The 17,391-nt window shown below is 46.9% G+C and overlaps 2 protein-coding genes across 2 annotated transcripts in view; both read right to left on the bottom strand.

Annotated features, from left to right (window-relative positions):
• Vac14 (VAC14 component of PIKFYVE complex) overlaps positions 1 to 1,068 on the bottom strand; it is a 107,008-nt gene extending 105,940 nt beyond the window's left edge. Inside the window, exon 1 of the mRNA XM_051169289.1 lies at positions 672 to 1,068. Within this exon, the coding sequence (XP_051025246.1) occupies positions 672 to 775 (104 nt within the window). The 5' untranslated portion in view covers positions 776 to 1,068. The remainder of the gene's footprint in view (positions 1 to 671) is intronic.
• A 7,618-nt stretch (positions 1,069 to 8,686) lies between these two features.
• Positions 8,687 to 17,391, bottom strand: part of Hydin (HYDIN axonemal central pair apparatus protein) — a 306,967-nt gene continuing 298,262 nt past the window's right edge. The window contains exons 82-85 of the mRNA XM_051168753.1: positions 16,863 to 17,013; positions 15,758 to 15,988; positions 11,439 to 11,663; positions 8,687 to 9,227 (exon numbers count right to left, since the gene is read on the bottom strand). Of these exons, the coding sequence (XP_051024710.1) occupies positions 8,745 to 9,227; positions 11,439 to 11,663; positions 15,758 to 15,988; positions 16,863 to 17,013 (1,090 nt within the window). The 3' untranslated portion in view covers positions 8,687 to 8,744. The remainder of the gene's footprint in view (positions 9,228 to 11,438; positions 11,664 to 15,757; positions 15,989 to 16,862; positions 17,014 to 17,391) is intronic.

Below are 17,391 nucleotides of genomic sequence, written 5' to 3'. Positions count from 1 at the left end.
CAGGCTGCTGCTTTCTATTCTTCTGAGACCACCTACTCACTTGACTGTCACTAGGATTTAGCTGGGAAACCTTCACGTGCTCTCTCTCACACACACACTCAGCAAAACACCACCAATTAAGCATTCCCTATTTCGAACACCTGGAAACAAGGCAAGCACCAGCGCATTACTGCACACACGTATAATACTGAAGAAGAAAAGAAGGCAAATCTCCCCAATTTCACTTGCAGAGAAGGGTGACATGACCAACGCTTAAGCATGACAATTTTCTGAGCATGGGATCATGCTTTAACCTGATTTCTACACTTGACCACCCAACGGTCTCTTCAGAAGCTGAAAAGAGCAGGCGGGACAAAATCATAAGCAAATTCTCTACCTCCTGAGAGAGTCCACTCTCTGATCTTGCAGGCTTTGCCTGAGGCCACACACGGTAAGGATTCCCCGGGTGCCAGCCAATGTGCTAGGTACTGCACATACAATAAGTCAGTTCATTTTCACTGCTGCTATTTGGGGGCGCCAGGAGGTTAAAGAACTTGGCAAAGATGGAGCTCCTGGATTTTCCCCTCTAAAGCTAAGAGCTAAAACCGGAGAGGTCAATACCAAACCTTCGCCAGGGGCAAGAAGAGCTGCCAGGAGCTGCATAGGCAGGGCGGGGTCCCAGTAGCTCTTACTTTTCGATCTCCAGCGCTGCCACCTTCCGCTTTTCGTAGAGTTTATCATTCAGGGCCCTCACGATGTTGGGCGTGAGCGGTGCAAAATCCTTCTCCGGATTCATAGTGGCAGCTCGCGCTGTCCCTGGGAGCCTCTAGACACCTTAACCCCCAGTCTGCCGGGGCTGCGCCAGGGCCAAGGGAGTGTGTAGCTCCGCGCGGACCCCGGAGCCCGCTCATGGGCTACACCGCCCAGGGCCCGCCTGCCTCCTCCTGCCGCCGCGCGCCGCCTTGGGTCCCCTGGATGGACCCTGCTCTCCCACGCGCAACCTGGACCGCCCCACCGCTCACGCGACCAGCTCCCGCCAGGAACCGGCACCGCTCACTGGGCCGTGGCCATGTTACTCAGGTCACGTGATGACAGAGGCACTTCCGCCTTCCGCCGGCCGAAGATCCCGCCCCCTCTGAGACCACACCCCCGAGCGCATATTCTGCGGTGGATTGGCCACGCTCCTCAGGGCTCCACCTCCTCCCCGCCCACTGCTGGGTTTGGTGAAGTGTGCTGCCTGAGAGGGATGAGCAGGTGTTGGCAGGCGGTTTAGGCTCGCTGCCAGAGAGCTTTATGCAGAGCAGGTTTCTGGAAACAGTTTAAAGAGGGAGCCTAACTCAGTTTAATTTATGCAGCCTAACTCAGTTTAATTTATGCGTTAGTTCTTTGGTCACTTAGCAGTCACTTTTGCTTATGCCAGCGTTTCCATCAATAGTCTCACAGTTAAATTGTTTAGGATGATAGAAATTGATGATAGTGAAATACTATATCCAAGGATTGTGAAATATACAAATGTAAATCTTACCTAATAATTTTGTAATTGTTATATTACATATAATTTGTTATTGTAAGAAAAGGAGCCTTTTTATTAGACTAAAAAGGGGAAAAGTAGGCATAAGGCTATTGTGTAGTTTAAATTCTGTTTTCCTACCTTAAATATGGAAACTCTGCTCCCCAATTGTCTCCCTGATATGTTAATAAAGCATCTTACAGCCAATCACTGAGCATGGGAGAGAATAAGGCTGGACTTCCTGCTAGGCAGGGAGGAGGAGTTAGGAGATTCAGCCCGGGGATTGACTCAGCCACAGGAGAGGTCCAAGGAGGATCAAGATGAAGGAGCTGGAGCCGAGGAAAGCTACAAAGTGCAAGTATGGCTGAGATGTTTGTTGCGAGTAAGCCAGGATAGCATATAGGGTTAAGAATAGACTTAAAACTGTTCAGGATTGTTGTTGTGAAGCTTATTTTTAAACAAATATAAGTCTCAATTATTTGTGTGACAGCCGGGTTAAGAAATAAGCTAAGAGAAACGGTCAGTTTTATAAAAATAACTTTAACACCATAATTTTCACCATATCCTAGCCATTTATCTTATTGTGTGTGTGTGTGTGTGTGTATGCTGCGGGGGGGGGGGGGTGTTTCCTCCTTGTTGGAGTCCCAGAATCGAACTCTTTTCGTCAGGTTTGGCGGCAGACACCTTTGTCCACTGAACCATCTTTCCAGCCCAATTATTATTTTAGAGACAAGGCCTCTAACTCTCTTTACGGCTGATTGCGATTCTCTACCCTTCACCTGCTGAGTGCAGGGATTAAATGTGTGCCTCGACGCAGCTGATCGTATGTGGTGCTGGTTGTGGAACCCAGGGTCTCGTTCTTGTTAGACAAGTCTACCAACTGAGCTACAGCCCCAGATTGTTTTTAATGCACTTTCTCAAACCTACTCATGTGTGTGTGGACACGTGTGTGTGCACATGAGGGAAGGTGTCCTCTGTAGTTCCTCTTATCCTTTCACTCTATGTTGAGACAAGGTCTCATGTCATGTGTCCTAAGCTGGACCCAAACCATGCAGCTGAGGATAATAAGTCCTGGCTAGTTTTTATGTCAATTTGACACAAGCTAGAATCATCTGAGACCAGGGGGCCTCAACTGAGAAGAATGCCTCCCTAAGATTGGGCTGTAGGCAAGCCTGTAGAGCATTTTGTTAATTAGTGTTGCTGTGAGAGTGCCCAGCCTGCTGTGGTCAGGGCCACCCTGAGAGAGGTCCTGGGTTCTGTAGGAAAGTAGGCTGAGCAAGCTCTGAGGAGCAAGCCAGTACGTGGCACTCCTCCATGGCCTTTGTACGAGCTCCTGTTTCCAAGTTCCCTTATACCTTGATATAAGCTCTAAGGTGAAATACACTGTTTCTTCCCCCAGGTTACTTTTGGTTATGGTGTTTTATCACATCAGTAAAAACCTTGATAATGATTTTAAAATGATGACCCTCTGGCCTCCACCTCCTTAGTGTGGACTCCAGGCAGGTGCCACCTCCCTGGGTTTACGTTGTGCTGAGGGTACAACAAAAGGCTTTATGCATGCTGGTCAACTAACTACATGGGCTACATGCCCAACCATGACCTTTTTTTTTTTTTTTTTTATAGCTGGCCAGTAAGCTCCAAGGACTGGCCTGTCTCTACCTCCCCCATCTCCCAGTGCTGGAGTTACAGACCAGAGCTCCCTTACAAGGCTTTTAAGTTGGTACATAGGCTTTGAAGCCAGGTCTTCAGGCTTGTGTGACTAATACCTACAGGCCAACCCAACTCTCCTTAAATCTATATACTTTTAAAACAAGTCTTAAGGTCTCACCTCAGCCTTGCTTGTGCCCTAAAACAATAGATTCAAACAGTTCTATGTTTCCTAAGACATATTAAAATATCAGCCATTTAAAAGTGGTATTATCTCCTAAAATTGCAGGTACTAACTGTAACAGGCCCCCAGACCTTAACACAACTGACTCCATGATGGAAATACCATTCTGACCATAAAACTCAGCATGTAGACAGCACCGCCTGCCAAAACTAAAACAAAGGCCTACTCCATCAAAGTCCATAGTTCTGGCAACATCTCTACGTGTACTAACCTTGCTTTTTGGCTTCTGGCTAACTGTTCTTGCTAACTGAAGTGTGTCAGCCTAGGATGTGGGTTTGTGCCTAACAGCTCACCCTGGGGAAGGCTCAGTGCTACACCGGGATCCTGAACACCCAGTGTAGTCACTGTCCAGCTGATAGAGGCTTTCTATTGGCTTAAACCCATGTCCAAATAGTGTTCTCTGGTGGATGCCCCACAACACAACTGACAGTGGCTGCCGACCCACCATGCAGGAGTCAAAGTGTGTGTCTGTACTCTGATAACCAGGAGGGCTGGGTTATGTCCAGCAGCTCCAAATTTGCTGAGGGCACATAGGTGTCTGGATGGAATCATTGGAAATCAGATGCTTTGGGCTGTCACATTAAATGATGGGACAGAATATCAGTGCCATAAAACTGGAGGAGAGGGAGCTCTGGCTGTAGAGTGATTAATGATGCAGTTAACAGGGTGAGCTATCTGAATTTGGCAAAGCTTCCGAGTTGGGAACTTAGAATAAGGGGACTGGCCTACTGTTGAGTCCAAGGAAATACAGCATTTGTTTTTAGATCTGGGTTTTTTGAGACAGTGTTTCTCTGTGTAGCCTTGGCTGTCCTGGACTCACTTGTAGACCAGGCTGGCCTTGAACTCACAGAGATCCACCAACCTCTACCTCCCAAGTGCTGGGTTAAAGACCTGTGCCACCACGCTTGGCTGCTACTCTGTCTTAACAAGTAAAAGACACACACACAAAGCTTCCTTTCCTCTTGAAAGTGGAGCATCCACTTTAGCTCATAGATTAGAAACACAGGGAGCGAGGGGCTGCAATAGGCAGAGTCCTTGAGTGTGAAAAGCTCTTGTACATATAATGAATTGCAGAATGATTGTGTTCAAGAGCAGAAGAGATTTTGCAAATGTAATAAAGATCTGTAACTGATGAATTAAAGAGGAGGAGGGAGACTATTGCAGGTGGGCCTGATATGATCATGTGAGACCTCAAAGTGGCTTGGAATTTGACATGGGAAGGGTCTCCTGATCGCCCCAGGAGTCATGCTGTGAACATGGTAATAACAGTGGTCTCTAGTTGCTGAGAGCAGTCCCCTGGCATCGATTGCCAAGAAAGTGTGACTTCAGCTATAAGACACAGGAAATGAATTTTGACAACGCACAAGGGAAACTTAGAGACAGATTTTTTCCTACTCAAGTCTTCATGTAAAGATGGAGCTGGTCCTTGTGAATCTCTGCACTGAGAACTCAGTTCAGTCCGTGTGGACTCCTGACCCACAGAAACTGAGAGAGAATAAACCTGGGTTGTTTTAAGCTTCTAGGCTGGCACCTATGGGCTATCTGTGTCTACAGTAGTACACAAATGCTGGGTCTAACCCAAAGTTCAGTAAGTCGTGGAGAAATTAATCGACAAAAATCCATGACTGTGTTTTTATGTGCGGCAAAAGCTCTCCCAACAGTCTAGTGAGTGGAGGAGGCAGCCCCTCCAGCAATCCCACTCGTATAAAAACTTGGATAAATGTAGATAGATTAATGCCCCGAAAGATGTGATGTCTAGTAGTTTCCTTTTACCTTGAGTCAAGCACTTGCCAGACATTCCAAAAATGCCACACAAGTTTATATATTCAGGATTTGATGATGGTTAAAACAATGAAAAAAAAAATTAAACCCAAGTAATGGGGTGATTTGGGTCTGTTTTCTCCAGTGTGCATTCATCTCCAGCAAATCCACGCCTGGTAGAATATTCCACTCATTTCTTTGCTTTTTGGGGTTGGCTCCTTCGTAAAGGTGAGCTGAATTTCCCAAGGGTCACACTCTTCACGCTAGAATAAGGCCTTTAATAATTGATGCTGTGCATTTTTTTTTCCCTATTCCAACCAGCAGGAGCTCTTTTCTCCCGAAATTGCATTCTGAATCCGGTTGCTAAGAAACCAGTTTCTAATCATTCAACATCCTTAAATCCTAAACTAGTGCTTTGTCCTACCCTTTAGGTCAGAAGTTTCTAGAAAGAAGCTTCCCCGATATGTTAGAGATGTAGACTAATTAAGGTCACTTACCCATCCCTGGACTAGCAGTGGTTCTGTGAACGAAGACCAGGGGCCATTCTTGCTGTTTCGGCCTGCCTTTCCCGCCTCTAACCCTGCTGTCCAGAACTCCCTCCTCCGACTCTTCTGAACTACTGGGTGATTCACATGCTTGTTGGCAAGCTCACCACTCTTGCGTAGCAACGCTTCATCTTGCAGCCCCTTTTTGTCTGCTCGTCACTATAGACTTTGGAGTGGTTCTCGAGTTACTGTTAATAACAGCTATACCAATGCAGGTAAAGGTCATGCCATAATGACTTGAGAAGCTACAGGTGATGTTGGACCCTAATCGTAGTGGTTTCTTCAAAGACAAAGCAGTATTAAGCTGGTGTTTCTGGGGAAACAGCCCAGCAATCTGGTATTGCAAGTCCCTCTCAACCCCCACAGAGAGTCTGATATAAAGGAAAATCGGGCAACTGCTGATGTTGTACAGCCTCTGTATCTGCCAGTCATAGCAGCTGCTCACTGATTTTTTTTTCAATATTTTATTTATTTATTTATTTATTTATTTATTTATTTATTTATTTTGTGTACAGGGCACCAACTCTCATTATAATGGTTGTGAGCCACCATGTGCTTGCTGGGAATTGAACTCATTTCCTTTAGAAGAGCAGTCACTGCTCATAACCTCTTAGCCATCTCTCCAGCCCCCTGATTTTTTTTTAAAAACATCCTCTCAGATTGCTGGATAGTGTGGTCTTTGCTCAACCAACCACTGGAAGACTCTGTCAACTAATTCTTTGTCTTTATACTTATTTTTGTATCTTTTAAAATTATTTTGTGTGTGTGTGTGTGTGTGTGTGTGTGTGTGTGTGTGTGTGTGTGTAGGCATGCATATCATGGTACATGTGTGGATGGCAAAGGACAACTTTCAGGAGTCAGTTCCCTCCTCCCATGTGGATCCTTGGGATTGAACTCAGGTTGTCAGGCATGGCACCAGGTGCCTTCTCATGCTGAGCCAACCTGCTTGTCTCTATTGGTATAAAATGAGTTGGTTTTGAACTGTAGGTTTGAGTTTAAAAGCACTATAGGGGAAACTTAAGTTGGCGTTAGCTGTGTGTGATATGTATTGGCTGAGGGTTTTGAGGGGAAATGAAAAGGAGAAGTTCTTTTTCTGTTGCTAAAACGCCTTAGAGGGCTTGGGAGATGCCTCAGTGGGCAAATGGCTTCCTGCACAAGCCTGACCATCTGAGTCAAATACACAAAAACCTAACTGAAGACTGGAGACAGCGGTGCATCAGTCTGTAATCCCAGTATGCCCATCCGGAGAGATGGGAGGCAGATGCAGGGCCCTCTCTGGGAGATCATGGGCCAGCTAGCCTGGCATAAGTGGAAGTGAACCAGAGACTCTGACTCCAGATAGAAGGCAAGGTCTTGACCCTGAGGCTCTTCTCTGAACCCCATATATGTGCACATGCATATCCACACACACATATACAAATACATACACATATGTGTGCATGCACACACAGAACCACCTTTTAACTCAGTGTGGTACTACACACCGTAGTCCTAGCACTCACGAGGCTGAGGCAAGAGCAATGGAGATCAAAGCCAGCTTGAGCTACATGTCGAGATCCTGTGTCAAAAGAGCCCAAACAAACAAACCCCAACCAACCAAAGAGAACGCCTAAACTATCCCCTCCAAGCCTATAGTAGGTACTGGGCTTATTAAGAAGCATATTTCTGGGTTGTATCTCACAGTTTCTAATCCAACAAGTCCATCCTGGGGAGCGAATATTTGGGTCTTTGGTGACCTTCCCAGATGCTGCTTCGGGTAGTGGTCCGGGGACCATTAGGATGTTTGCTTCTTTACAGACTTCACTCCCAAGTGGCCATCTGCTTTCATATCACCTCTCTCTCTTGCAGAGGGTTGCTTTGGAATAAGGAAAGATGCAGGAGGTGGGGGCACTCAGTAAGATGTAAGCGTCTAAGGGAGAAATCTACTCTAGGGCCAGTGTTTAACCATACTGATTTAACATGTGGCCCCCATAAGTCATGGTCCTATGAGGCCCTGGGGGGAAAGAGGTGAATGTTGGGTCAGGCCTCTGGCCTGAGGCAGGTGCTTCACATCTCTGTGTGGGTGGAGCTTCCTGAGGGGCCTACCTTCCACAGCTGCCTTTCAGGAGCATGTTGACATAGTTGCAGTTTCAACCTGTAAAATTGGAATGAGGCCCTTATTGTGGGTAGGATCCCTGACTGAGATGGAGGAACACAAACAGATGACTGTGTTTGCTGTGTGGCCCCGGCTCTCACCCCACATTGTACGTGTTCATATGTATATCATGGGGATATGTGATAACTTTGCTCCTCCTTGGCCCAATTCAATCCGTATTTGGGGTGGGTAGGTTTTGGGTGAGAATTAGGTGTCCAGATGTGTGCCTATGGGCAGAGAATGAGTGTCCTCCCCCTGACTGGGTATTCAGGGCTGGGGAGGGGAGAAGGAAGTTGTGTGTGTGTGTGTGTGTGTGGTGTCTTCATTAGCCTTCTCCAGGATCTAAATTCCAACAAGGACTCACTCCTGCAGGTGACAGATATGGGATCTGGGGGCTGGTATCAACCACAAGAGAGACAGTGACGGATGTAATCCCTGAGTTGCCTTGCCGTGTGAACTGTTCATCACTCTAAAGATAGCTTTGGCTTTTATGAAAAAGCAGAAATGATATCACATCACCATAGAGTCCTATGTGGGGGCTGATGACATTTTAAGGCAAGTCAGCGGTTCCTTGCACTGGACATTGTAAGTGCTGTGTGAAGGTCTTGAGTGGGATACTCGTGTCTCCTTCTAAACTGGGGTCATTTCAGAGTGCTGAACTGTGGGGAACATTAACTATTGAGACTGTCACTGATTCACTTAGCCCAAATATAGAACTGTGGTGTGTCACTATAAATTTTAATGTGGAAAATAAATTTCACATCTGTATTTGTACAATGTAATATAGAAATAATTTCCTCTATAATTAAACACATGTAAGAAAGTCCTTGGAAATCTCCCCTTGTCTTCTCTGTTCTTTGCTATGATAGCACAACACATGGCTCATAGGCTGAGAAGGCGGCTGTTACTTGGTGCAGTTGTAACTTAAGGAGTTATTCCCTTCAGATAATAAACCCATTTGATTCCAGACTCGGTGCCTTCACACTGAAGGCAGGTGACAATCAGCTTGGTTGTGATAGGGGTTTTGCTGCCCGAAGGGTTCCCTTCAAAGTAGACGGTGATGTTGTTTATCTTCTTGGGTCGCACGGCTTCTGCTGCCCGGATGGTGAAGGCTGGGTTCTCCACAATGAAGGAGAAGTTTGCTGCGTGCAAGAAGACGTTCTTGAAGGGGATGGTGATGTTGTATCCGGCTTTTATGAGGAAGGGGCCTTGGGGCTTGGGGGGCAGAGCCATTCCAAAGAGTGGGATGATATATTCACCACCTACAAGTGACATCAGGCTCAGGATGCCTTTGGTCTCACCCAGGTGGCTGGGTTCAAAGATGACTTCCACACTGACTTCGGTACCACCCTGGGATCCTGGGGCTGCATTAATGACTCTTTCCGTGTGGAAGTCAGAACAATCCGTCTGAAAGGGAAACGAAAGACTTTGGCTTACACTCTTTAGCGTCATAGGTCCTAGAGACTTATCAGGAATCCAAGCCAAGCCCTTCCGTTCTCGGACATCAAAGAACTTTATGTGAGAGTGGGCAGGCTATAACGTAATATCCTATATGCTTAGGAGCTGAGGTCTTTGTAGTTCATTACTAACCCAACGTTGCCACTGAGAAACAGAGGCCAAGAGATGTTAACAGTGCACCTTAAGACATATGGCTAGATGGTGTTGGTGGGGACAATGGGGACTGTGTACCACATCTAGTTCTTCTCTCCTTCAATTCATATGGGAGATTGGGGCACTCTGGCTTGAACAAAACTGAAAGGTGCCATCAGTATCCCAGACCATTTAATTGTCTGTGAGTCCCATCAGGTCCTTTTCACCCCTCAGACGTGCTGACCGGAAGCATTTGAGATATTGTTCTTGGCAGAATCCCCAAGTGGTCCCCAGTTTGCCGCTATTTTGGTTTTCTGTCTTACCAACATTTCAACTGCTATAATGGCTAATGAAGGAATGTTCTTAGCAGAATCCCCAAGTGGTCCCCAGTTTGCCGCTATTTTGGTTTTCTGTCTTACCAACATTTCAACTGCTATAATGGCTAATGAAGGAATGTTTGCTATGCGCTAGGTGCTCAGGAGAGAGCTTCCCAGCTATATCTCATGCATGCATATAAGCAAGCACTTGTAGTGCCTGTGTGAGGTTGCAGGTCACACAGGCTTCTATGGTTTGAAGGTCATCACTAAAACTCAGGTTGAAAGTCAATCTCCATGGTGGGTTATTAAAGATGTGGGATCTTTAATGTTCTAAGAGTAGAAGATTGGGCCACAGAGCAGCCCTCTTGTATGAGTGAATTCATCCATGGACTAGCCGATTGATGGGCTAATGATTTGAGAGTGTACTGGTTTATAAAAACCAGCCCATCTCAGTCCCCCACCCCTGCTTAGATTCACTCCTTATGATTTTGGGACTCCTTGAGGGAGCACTCACCAACAAGAGGTCCTTACCAGATATAGTCCCCACATACCGCTCATGCCCCTGACCTTGGGCCACTCAGCTTTCAGAACAGAGAGCTGAGTAAACTTTGGTTTATTTATTTATTCATTTTATAAATTAGCAGTCTGTGGTTTTCATTTATAGTTAATAGGAAATGGCAGAGGCAGGCATTATCTCCGTTTACAGTTTTGAGAGACTAAGCAAATTACTCATTCAGAGTAAGTGATGGGTCAGGGTTCAAATCCATGTCAGACCCCACTGCCGACACTCATGATGCCAAGTGATACCATCTTCCTTTACTGCCTCTTGAATACATCGAAAGAAGCAAACTCCCCCTCCATGACCCCAGCTTAATAGAGCACAGTCTGTAGAGGAAGAACCCAGGTTCTGGAACCATCTATTTCTAGTTGGTCATTTCTAGGCTAAATTCACTCCCCCAAAGCGGGGGTCGCTATGACAGCACTTGACTGCCTCTGACTTTCATATCTCTGTCCTCTTGGAGTCCTCTGTCCATCATCAGTGTTTTTTGAGGCAGGGTCTCGCTGTGTAGGCTGGCCTAGAACTCATTGTAAAGTCTAGGATAGTTGCAAAGCCATGGCCCCCTGCTGCTATCTCCTGTGAGCTGGGATTATTAAGACTGTACTACAATTCTGGGCCTCTTACTAGGTTTAAACCCAGACTTCTGGCAAGGGATGGGCTGCTCACCCTGCAGTTCTGTCACCCTGCACTCCTCTCACCCTGCAGTCCCCTCACCCTGCAGTCCTGTCACCCTGCACTCCTCTCACCCTGCAGTCCCTTCACCCTGCAGTCCCCTCACCCTGCAGTCCCCTCACCCTGCAGTCCCCTCACCTTCACCCTGTGGTCCCCTCACCCTGTGGTCCCCTCACCCTGCGGTCCCCTCACTCTGCAGCCCACTCACCTTGCAGTCCTGTTACCCTGCAGTCCCCTCACCCTGCAGTCCCCTCACCCTGCAGTTCCGTCACCCTGCACTCCTCTCACCCTGCAGTCCCCTCACCCTGCGGTCCCCTCGCCCTGCGGTCCCCTCGCCCTGCGGTCCCCTCGCCCTGCGGTCCCCTCACCCTGCAGTCCTGTCACCCTGCAGCCCACTCACCTTGCAGTCTTGTCACCTTGCAGTCCCGTCACTCTGCAGTCCCGTCACCCTGCAGTCCCGTCACCCTGCAACCTGCTCACCTTACAGTAGTACTCTGTCTTCTGCCGAGTATAATTGGTGAACTTTGCTAAGATGCTTTGGTTGCTGCCAAGAACAGTCTGGAAGTGGACAGTTTTCTCAGGAGGTGCGGGCAAGGCCTTCAGAATGAGCTCGTACTGGTAGTAACCCAAATCACTGTTGTGGATGGTCAATCTCCCGACGGTTTCTCCGGCTTTCAGGGGCTGGAATTCAAACGAGAATGTTCCCTGGAAGAGAGGATAGAGGCTCTCATCACGTTGGAAGTCTGATCTGTCCTCTCCTACCAACTTACCTGCCTGTGGCCTCACTGCAGGTGATGGCAGAAAATGCTTCACATACAAGTTCTGAAGCTGACCCTAGGAATTTCAGCCCAGGCTAGCCCATTCTTTCTCCTTTTCACCACACCTCTAGACTTCTCTATTCCAGGTATTTCTCCATCCCAAATCTGAATCTAAGACACAGGTGTTGGGTCTTCCTAGAGAAAAACATTTATAGAAACCAATAGGAGGTTAAAGGTAGGGCAGTCCCTTCTTTGCATACAGTTGGTCTCAGAACGGCTTTCTAGGTTCCATCTTTACTTGAGGGGAACATTTCCTCCCCCTCCCCCATTCTTACAAAGCAAAACAATAACCAAACGGTGTTCTTTATAATAGCACAGGAGAGAATGACTCAAACACGTGACCAGCAGGAGATTGGCTGAATCAAGTTCTTCCCATTTGAGTGGAAAAGGATATAGCCACAAAGAAAGAGCAAGAATTGCGATGAGAGGTATTGTTATTGTAAGGGAAAGAAAGGAAGTCTGACAAAAATATGCATAAAGCTCAGACATTGATTAAAAATTAATTATTGTTTGTGTGCCCATGTGCACTGCTTAGAGGGCGATATTCTGGAACTGCTACCTTGTAGGATCAAGCACAAGTTGCCAGGCCTGTGTGCAAGAGCCTCTTCCCACAGAGCCACTCTGCCGGCCCATTTTTGTGGTTTGTACTCAGAACCGTTGCTGGTGTTATACGTTTGGGGGGAATATATAGGTTGAAATGTTTTATTATAAGTAGCTATTGATAAAAATGCAAAACAGACATGGGCTGCAGAAATGGCTCATTGGTTCAGAACACACCCTGTTCTTCCGGAGGACCGGGGTTCAATTCCCAGCACCCACATCAGGTGGCTCACAAGCGCCCCTAGCTCTGTCTCCTTGGAGATTCAACACCTCTAACCTCATCAGGTGCCTGCACTTGTGTGCACATACTCACACACAGACACACATACTCACACACAGACACACATACTCACACACAGACACACACAGTAAAAAAAATTAAAAAAAACCAAAACAATTTTTTTGTTTCTTTTTTTGAGACAGGGTTTTCTCTTGTAGTCCTGGCTGTCCTGGACTCGCTTTATAAAGACTAGGCTGACCTCGAACTCACAGAGATCTGCCTGCCTCTGCCTCCCAAGTGCTGGGATTAAAGACATGCGCCACCATGCCCGTTCCCAAAACAATTTTTTATTGAAAAATAACCAGAATTAAAAGAGTAGATGTTTGTTTAGCATGCCTAAGGCCCTGAATTAAATTCCCAGCATTAAAAAAAAAAAAAAAATCTGTAGTCAAGCCTTCCTTGCTGCTAGGCCCGTGGATGCAGGCCTGTAACTCCTGGCTACTTGAGAGCCTAAGGGAGGAAGGAGGCGGACATGATCAAGGCCTGTCTGGGCTAGAGAGTGAGTTTCAGGCCAGCCTGAGCAACTTAGTGATAACCCGTTGCAAAAAAAAAAAAAAAAAACCCCAAAAAAACAAAAAACAAAAACTAGCTCAGTAGGACAAAGCTTTCCAGGTATGGACAAGGCTCAGGGTTTAACTCCTAGCACTTGTGATTGTTTTCTTCCTTAAAGAAATTCCAGGGCAGGGCCAAAGAGAAGGCTGGTGGTAAAGTGCAAGCATGTTACTTCTGAGACTAGACAGTGGAAGCTTCTGTCTTGTGTACTCTGTTCTCCCCTGCGGGCTGGTCTCTTTTCCCTACATCTTTCACTTTAGGGAAGTGACCATGCTGGAAAATGCTCCACAGGCAGGTCCACATGATGACTAACCGAGGCTCTAGCCAACTGCCAACAGGGGCCGAAGTGCTGTCAGCAACCACTGCCAGACTCTCTGGAGGTGGATTATTTTGTCTCAGGTGTGGGGATGACTAGACACCTGGCTGACTTCCTGACTGGAGCTTCCTGAGGCCCCAGCAAAGACCACCTAGCCTAGCTGCCACACCTGCAACCCTGGTTGTCAGAACCGCGCAGAGAGCAAGCTCTTGCTGTTCTACAAGCTGCTAAGTTTGAGAGGCATTTGTTATGGATCAACAGATAACAGATAAGCGAATCTTAAAGTAATCTATAGGTTCAGTAGGATTCCATCCCAAGGCCTGAGTTCTCTTGTTTTTCTTTACTTCTTCTGAGCAACCTGGCCTCAAAATTGGCATAGAAATCAAGAGTCCAGGATAGCTGACGTAACCCTGAATAGTAACAAGACCATAAGCTATTGCCAGGGTAACAGTCTGTGGCTGCAGCTTTACCTGAGGTCAGTCTACCCTTCTCTACGTATATGTTAGTAAGACGCAGAGGTATTAGCATGAGAACAGAAATTACTTTATCCCAGGGGAGACAGAACAGACCCATGGATACGCGAGCTGATTTTATATATGCTTCTGCGGAGCAGTAGGGAAAAAGGTGAGGTGAGCTTTATTTTTATTTATATATTTTTGGGGCAAGGTCTCACGTAGCTCAAGTTGGTTTCAAACTCATACATAGCTAAGGATGAGCCTGACCTTCTGACCTTCCTGTGGTTATAGGCATGTGCCGCATGCCCAGTTTAATATGAGAATTTTAGTCAGTCTGAGGAGTCTCATATTGCCTTGGGGAACAAAGTCAATCCTCTACTCACATAGCCCTGGGGAGTATCAACAGCAGAGAGCCAGCGCATCCAGATTACCCCTGAACTGAGGGGCTCCACGGAGCCTGGACACTTGGGCGGGATAATCTGACAGTGGCAGCAGAAACTGGAGGGAAGGTTTCAGTTGAGCTCTAAGGTGTTGTAATAGGATTAGCCTCATGGGGGCAGTAGAGAACATCCGACTGCTCGGAACAAGAGCCCCAGCTGGGCAAGGGCTGTAACAAAACTAGGAGGATTGTGAGTTTGGGGTCTTTCTCGGTGGCACAGTGACACTCAGCCCAACCCCCAACCCAACTTAGAACAAAACAACATGGACAAAAACTGGCCAGATCCTGAAGCCCGCTTCTGAAACAGCTCGGCTTAGAGAGAAATCTCTGGCTAGAGCCTGCTTGATCACAGCAAAGACACCAGAGACTAACAGTGGGCAGGAGAGCAGAGACAAGGGAAGAGCTGGAGGAGGGAAGGAAACAGGTGGAGCTAGACAAGGGCTGGAGAGGTAGGGAAGTTACAGTGGGGATTTTGGTAAAAATAATGAGTTTTGAAATGACAAACTGATAAAAGGAAAGTCCATTTTGACTCAGTTCATAATTCCTGGCCATGTCCTGTAACCAGGGTCAGAGCACTCTGTGAATAAGCAATTATAAGAAACAAGTGCACAAGCATGTGTGTGTGTATACATGTACGCATGGTGCATGTGTATATGTGTATATGTATGTGTGCATACATATATGTGTTTATATGTGTGTATGTACATGTGTGCATATAAATATGTATGTAGCATATATGTGTGTTTATATTGTGTATGTGTATATAGGTATATATGTGTATATGTGTGCATGTGTATGGGTGCATGTGTGCTTAAAAGTGTGTACGTGTATATGTGTTATGTGCATGTACATGTGTGCATATAAATATGTGTATAGTGTGTGTATATGTGTTTATATGTGTGTATGTGTGTGTCTTATCCTGATACACCTTGCTTTCCTTTTCACACTAAGGTCCTTGCTACTTTGTGTGTGTACAGACTGGGGATCGAACCAAGGATACTCCATGCAAGTGCTCAGCCCCTAAAGCGCCCTTTTAGCTCTGTGCTGCTTTTATAATTAGCATTATAATTAGCATATTCCTTTAATTTGAATAAGGCAAACAGCCAATAGACAAATTTATTATAGAGAGGTCCATTGTGCCCACCCATACCAAAGCTAAGTGTCCCTAGTTCGCATGAAGACTTTGGCTGCACAAGAAAGGAGCTATCCCTTGTCATTTTTCTTGCCCTCTACAGGAGCTGGTCCACACTCAGGGGATGCAGAACATAGACCGAGAGGCCCCCTGGGTAGAAGCCTCTGTCATGGTCCTTAACGGTCCCCCTGGCAGTGAGGGCCTTACCTCAGAGTTTGCAGGCACAGCAAACTGGGAAGGCAGGCTGATGTCAGTTAACTTGCACTCTGTAGAGAAGGTCACCGAGTAGGGCAGCGGGTTCTCCAACTTGATGGAGGCTGACACACTCTGGCGGACTGAGCTCGTCATCTGGATGGTTTTTATAATGCCAGAAGAGATGACCCTGAAGCTCACAGTGTAGTACAGGAACTCATTGGTCACCTCGTTCCGGAAGATCACCTGTGTTTCACAGAGACAGTAGGAAGAAGCAGGGGAGAGGAGAAGTTATCCGGGGGTTCTCTGTTTACACTCGGGGTCTCCTGCTGTCTGGAAGCCTCGGTGGGTGCATGAAACACAGGTACTGGGGTGGCAGGGCCAGCAGGTCTCATCCCTGCCAGGCAGCCATTCTTTTTAGGAACTGTAGTCTGGCTTTTTTTTTTTTTTTTTTTTTTTAAAGTGGGAAGATGCTTCAGTAGAAGATGGTAGAGCAGCTTGGTCCACTGACAGTATTTAACCAGTAGGGACAGCTAGGCCATCCTAGAGAAGAAGTGAGTCTTCAGACCTTCAACTGTGGTGGGCTTCACGCCTACACAATCCCACGATGCATCAGCAATCCCACCGCCCTTTACATACGGGGTAACGGAAGTGTCATGTACAAAGAAATCTCCTGCACGGAGAGTTATACGGCCTGGCTGTATAAATACATTTTAAAATCGCTCCCTTGGTGATTCTATCACTAAGCTGCCTATGAACAAACAAACCTGAAGCCTCCGGGCCTGACCTCTCCTGTGAGTACGAATCCGTACATACTCCCCTGCTTCAAAGAACTTATCACATTTGAAAATTATGCATTGATGGGATAATGTCTGTCTCCTCTAGACTGTGTGCTTCTTGAGAACGAAGACCAAGCCTGGCTTCGGCCATTGCTGCACTGAGCACAGAACATGGTCTCTGTGCTCCATGGATACCTACTAAACAATGAATGGCTTAGGCAAGCACTAAGTGAACACTACGATGCATCGGGACAGTGCCCGGAGGATAACATCTGTTATCTTCTAACACCGCAGGGTCAAACTTGCAGGGGATTTGGGAGGTGCCTTTGACATGGCAATACCTTTGCAGTGTAGAGCCCCTCCTTGTAGGAATAGAAATTCAGCTTGTAGTCTTTCTTGGAGCCAGACAGAACATCAATGTAATCAAGGCCCTTCAGAGTGACGCTGAGGTCTGGCTTCTCCGGTTTCAGTATTTCCACAATGACGCGGAATCTGTAGCAGCAGAAGAGAGGAGGGAGGTGATGAGAAATGACGAGCGACACCGAGAGACAGTGAGACTGTCCAAAGAAAGGGACTGTGTCCACTTTTGCTTTTATGATGACTGTGTGGGTCTGTGGCTCCAGTCATCATCCTGTCACTAACAGTGACAGTCCTTGTCCCATGTTATTGCGGTTACAGTGTCTAGAGGAGGTCTGTGTAAGTAATACCTCTGCTCTATGGAAGAGGAAATCAGAGACCCAAAGAAGGATGGCGGTGTGCTCAGACAACATTGCGCAGCTATGGGCAAAACCAGGGTTCAGGCTCAGAGCTGGGCTTTTGTCTACAGCGCCGTGGGTGGCCTTCAAGAAGATGCACTTCTCCTAGTCTCTG

This window comes from Acomys russatus, chromosome 26 (assembly GCF_903995435.1).
Source record: "Acomys russatus chromosome 26, mAcoRus1.1, whole genome shotgun sequence".
Taxonomy (NCBI): Eukaryota; Metazoa; Chordata; class Mammalia; order Rodentia; family Muridae; genus Acomys; species Acomys russatus.
Note: the sequence above shows the minus strand (reverse complement) of the source record. Positions and strands in the feature narration are given on the sequence as shown.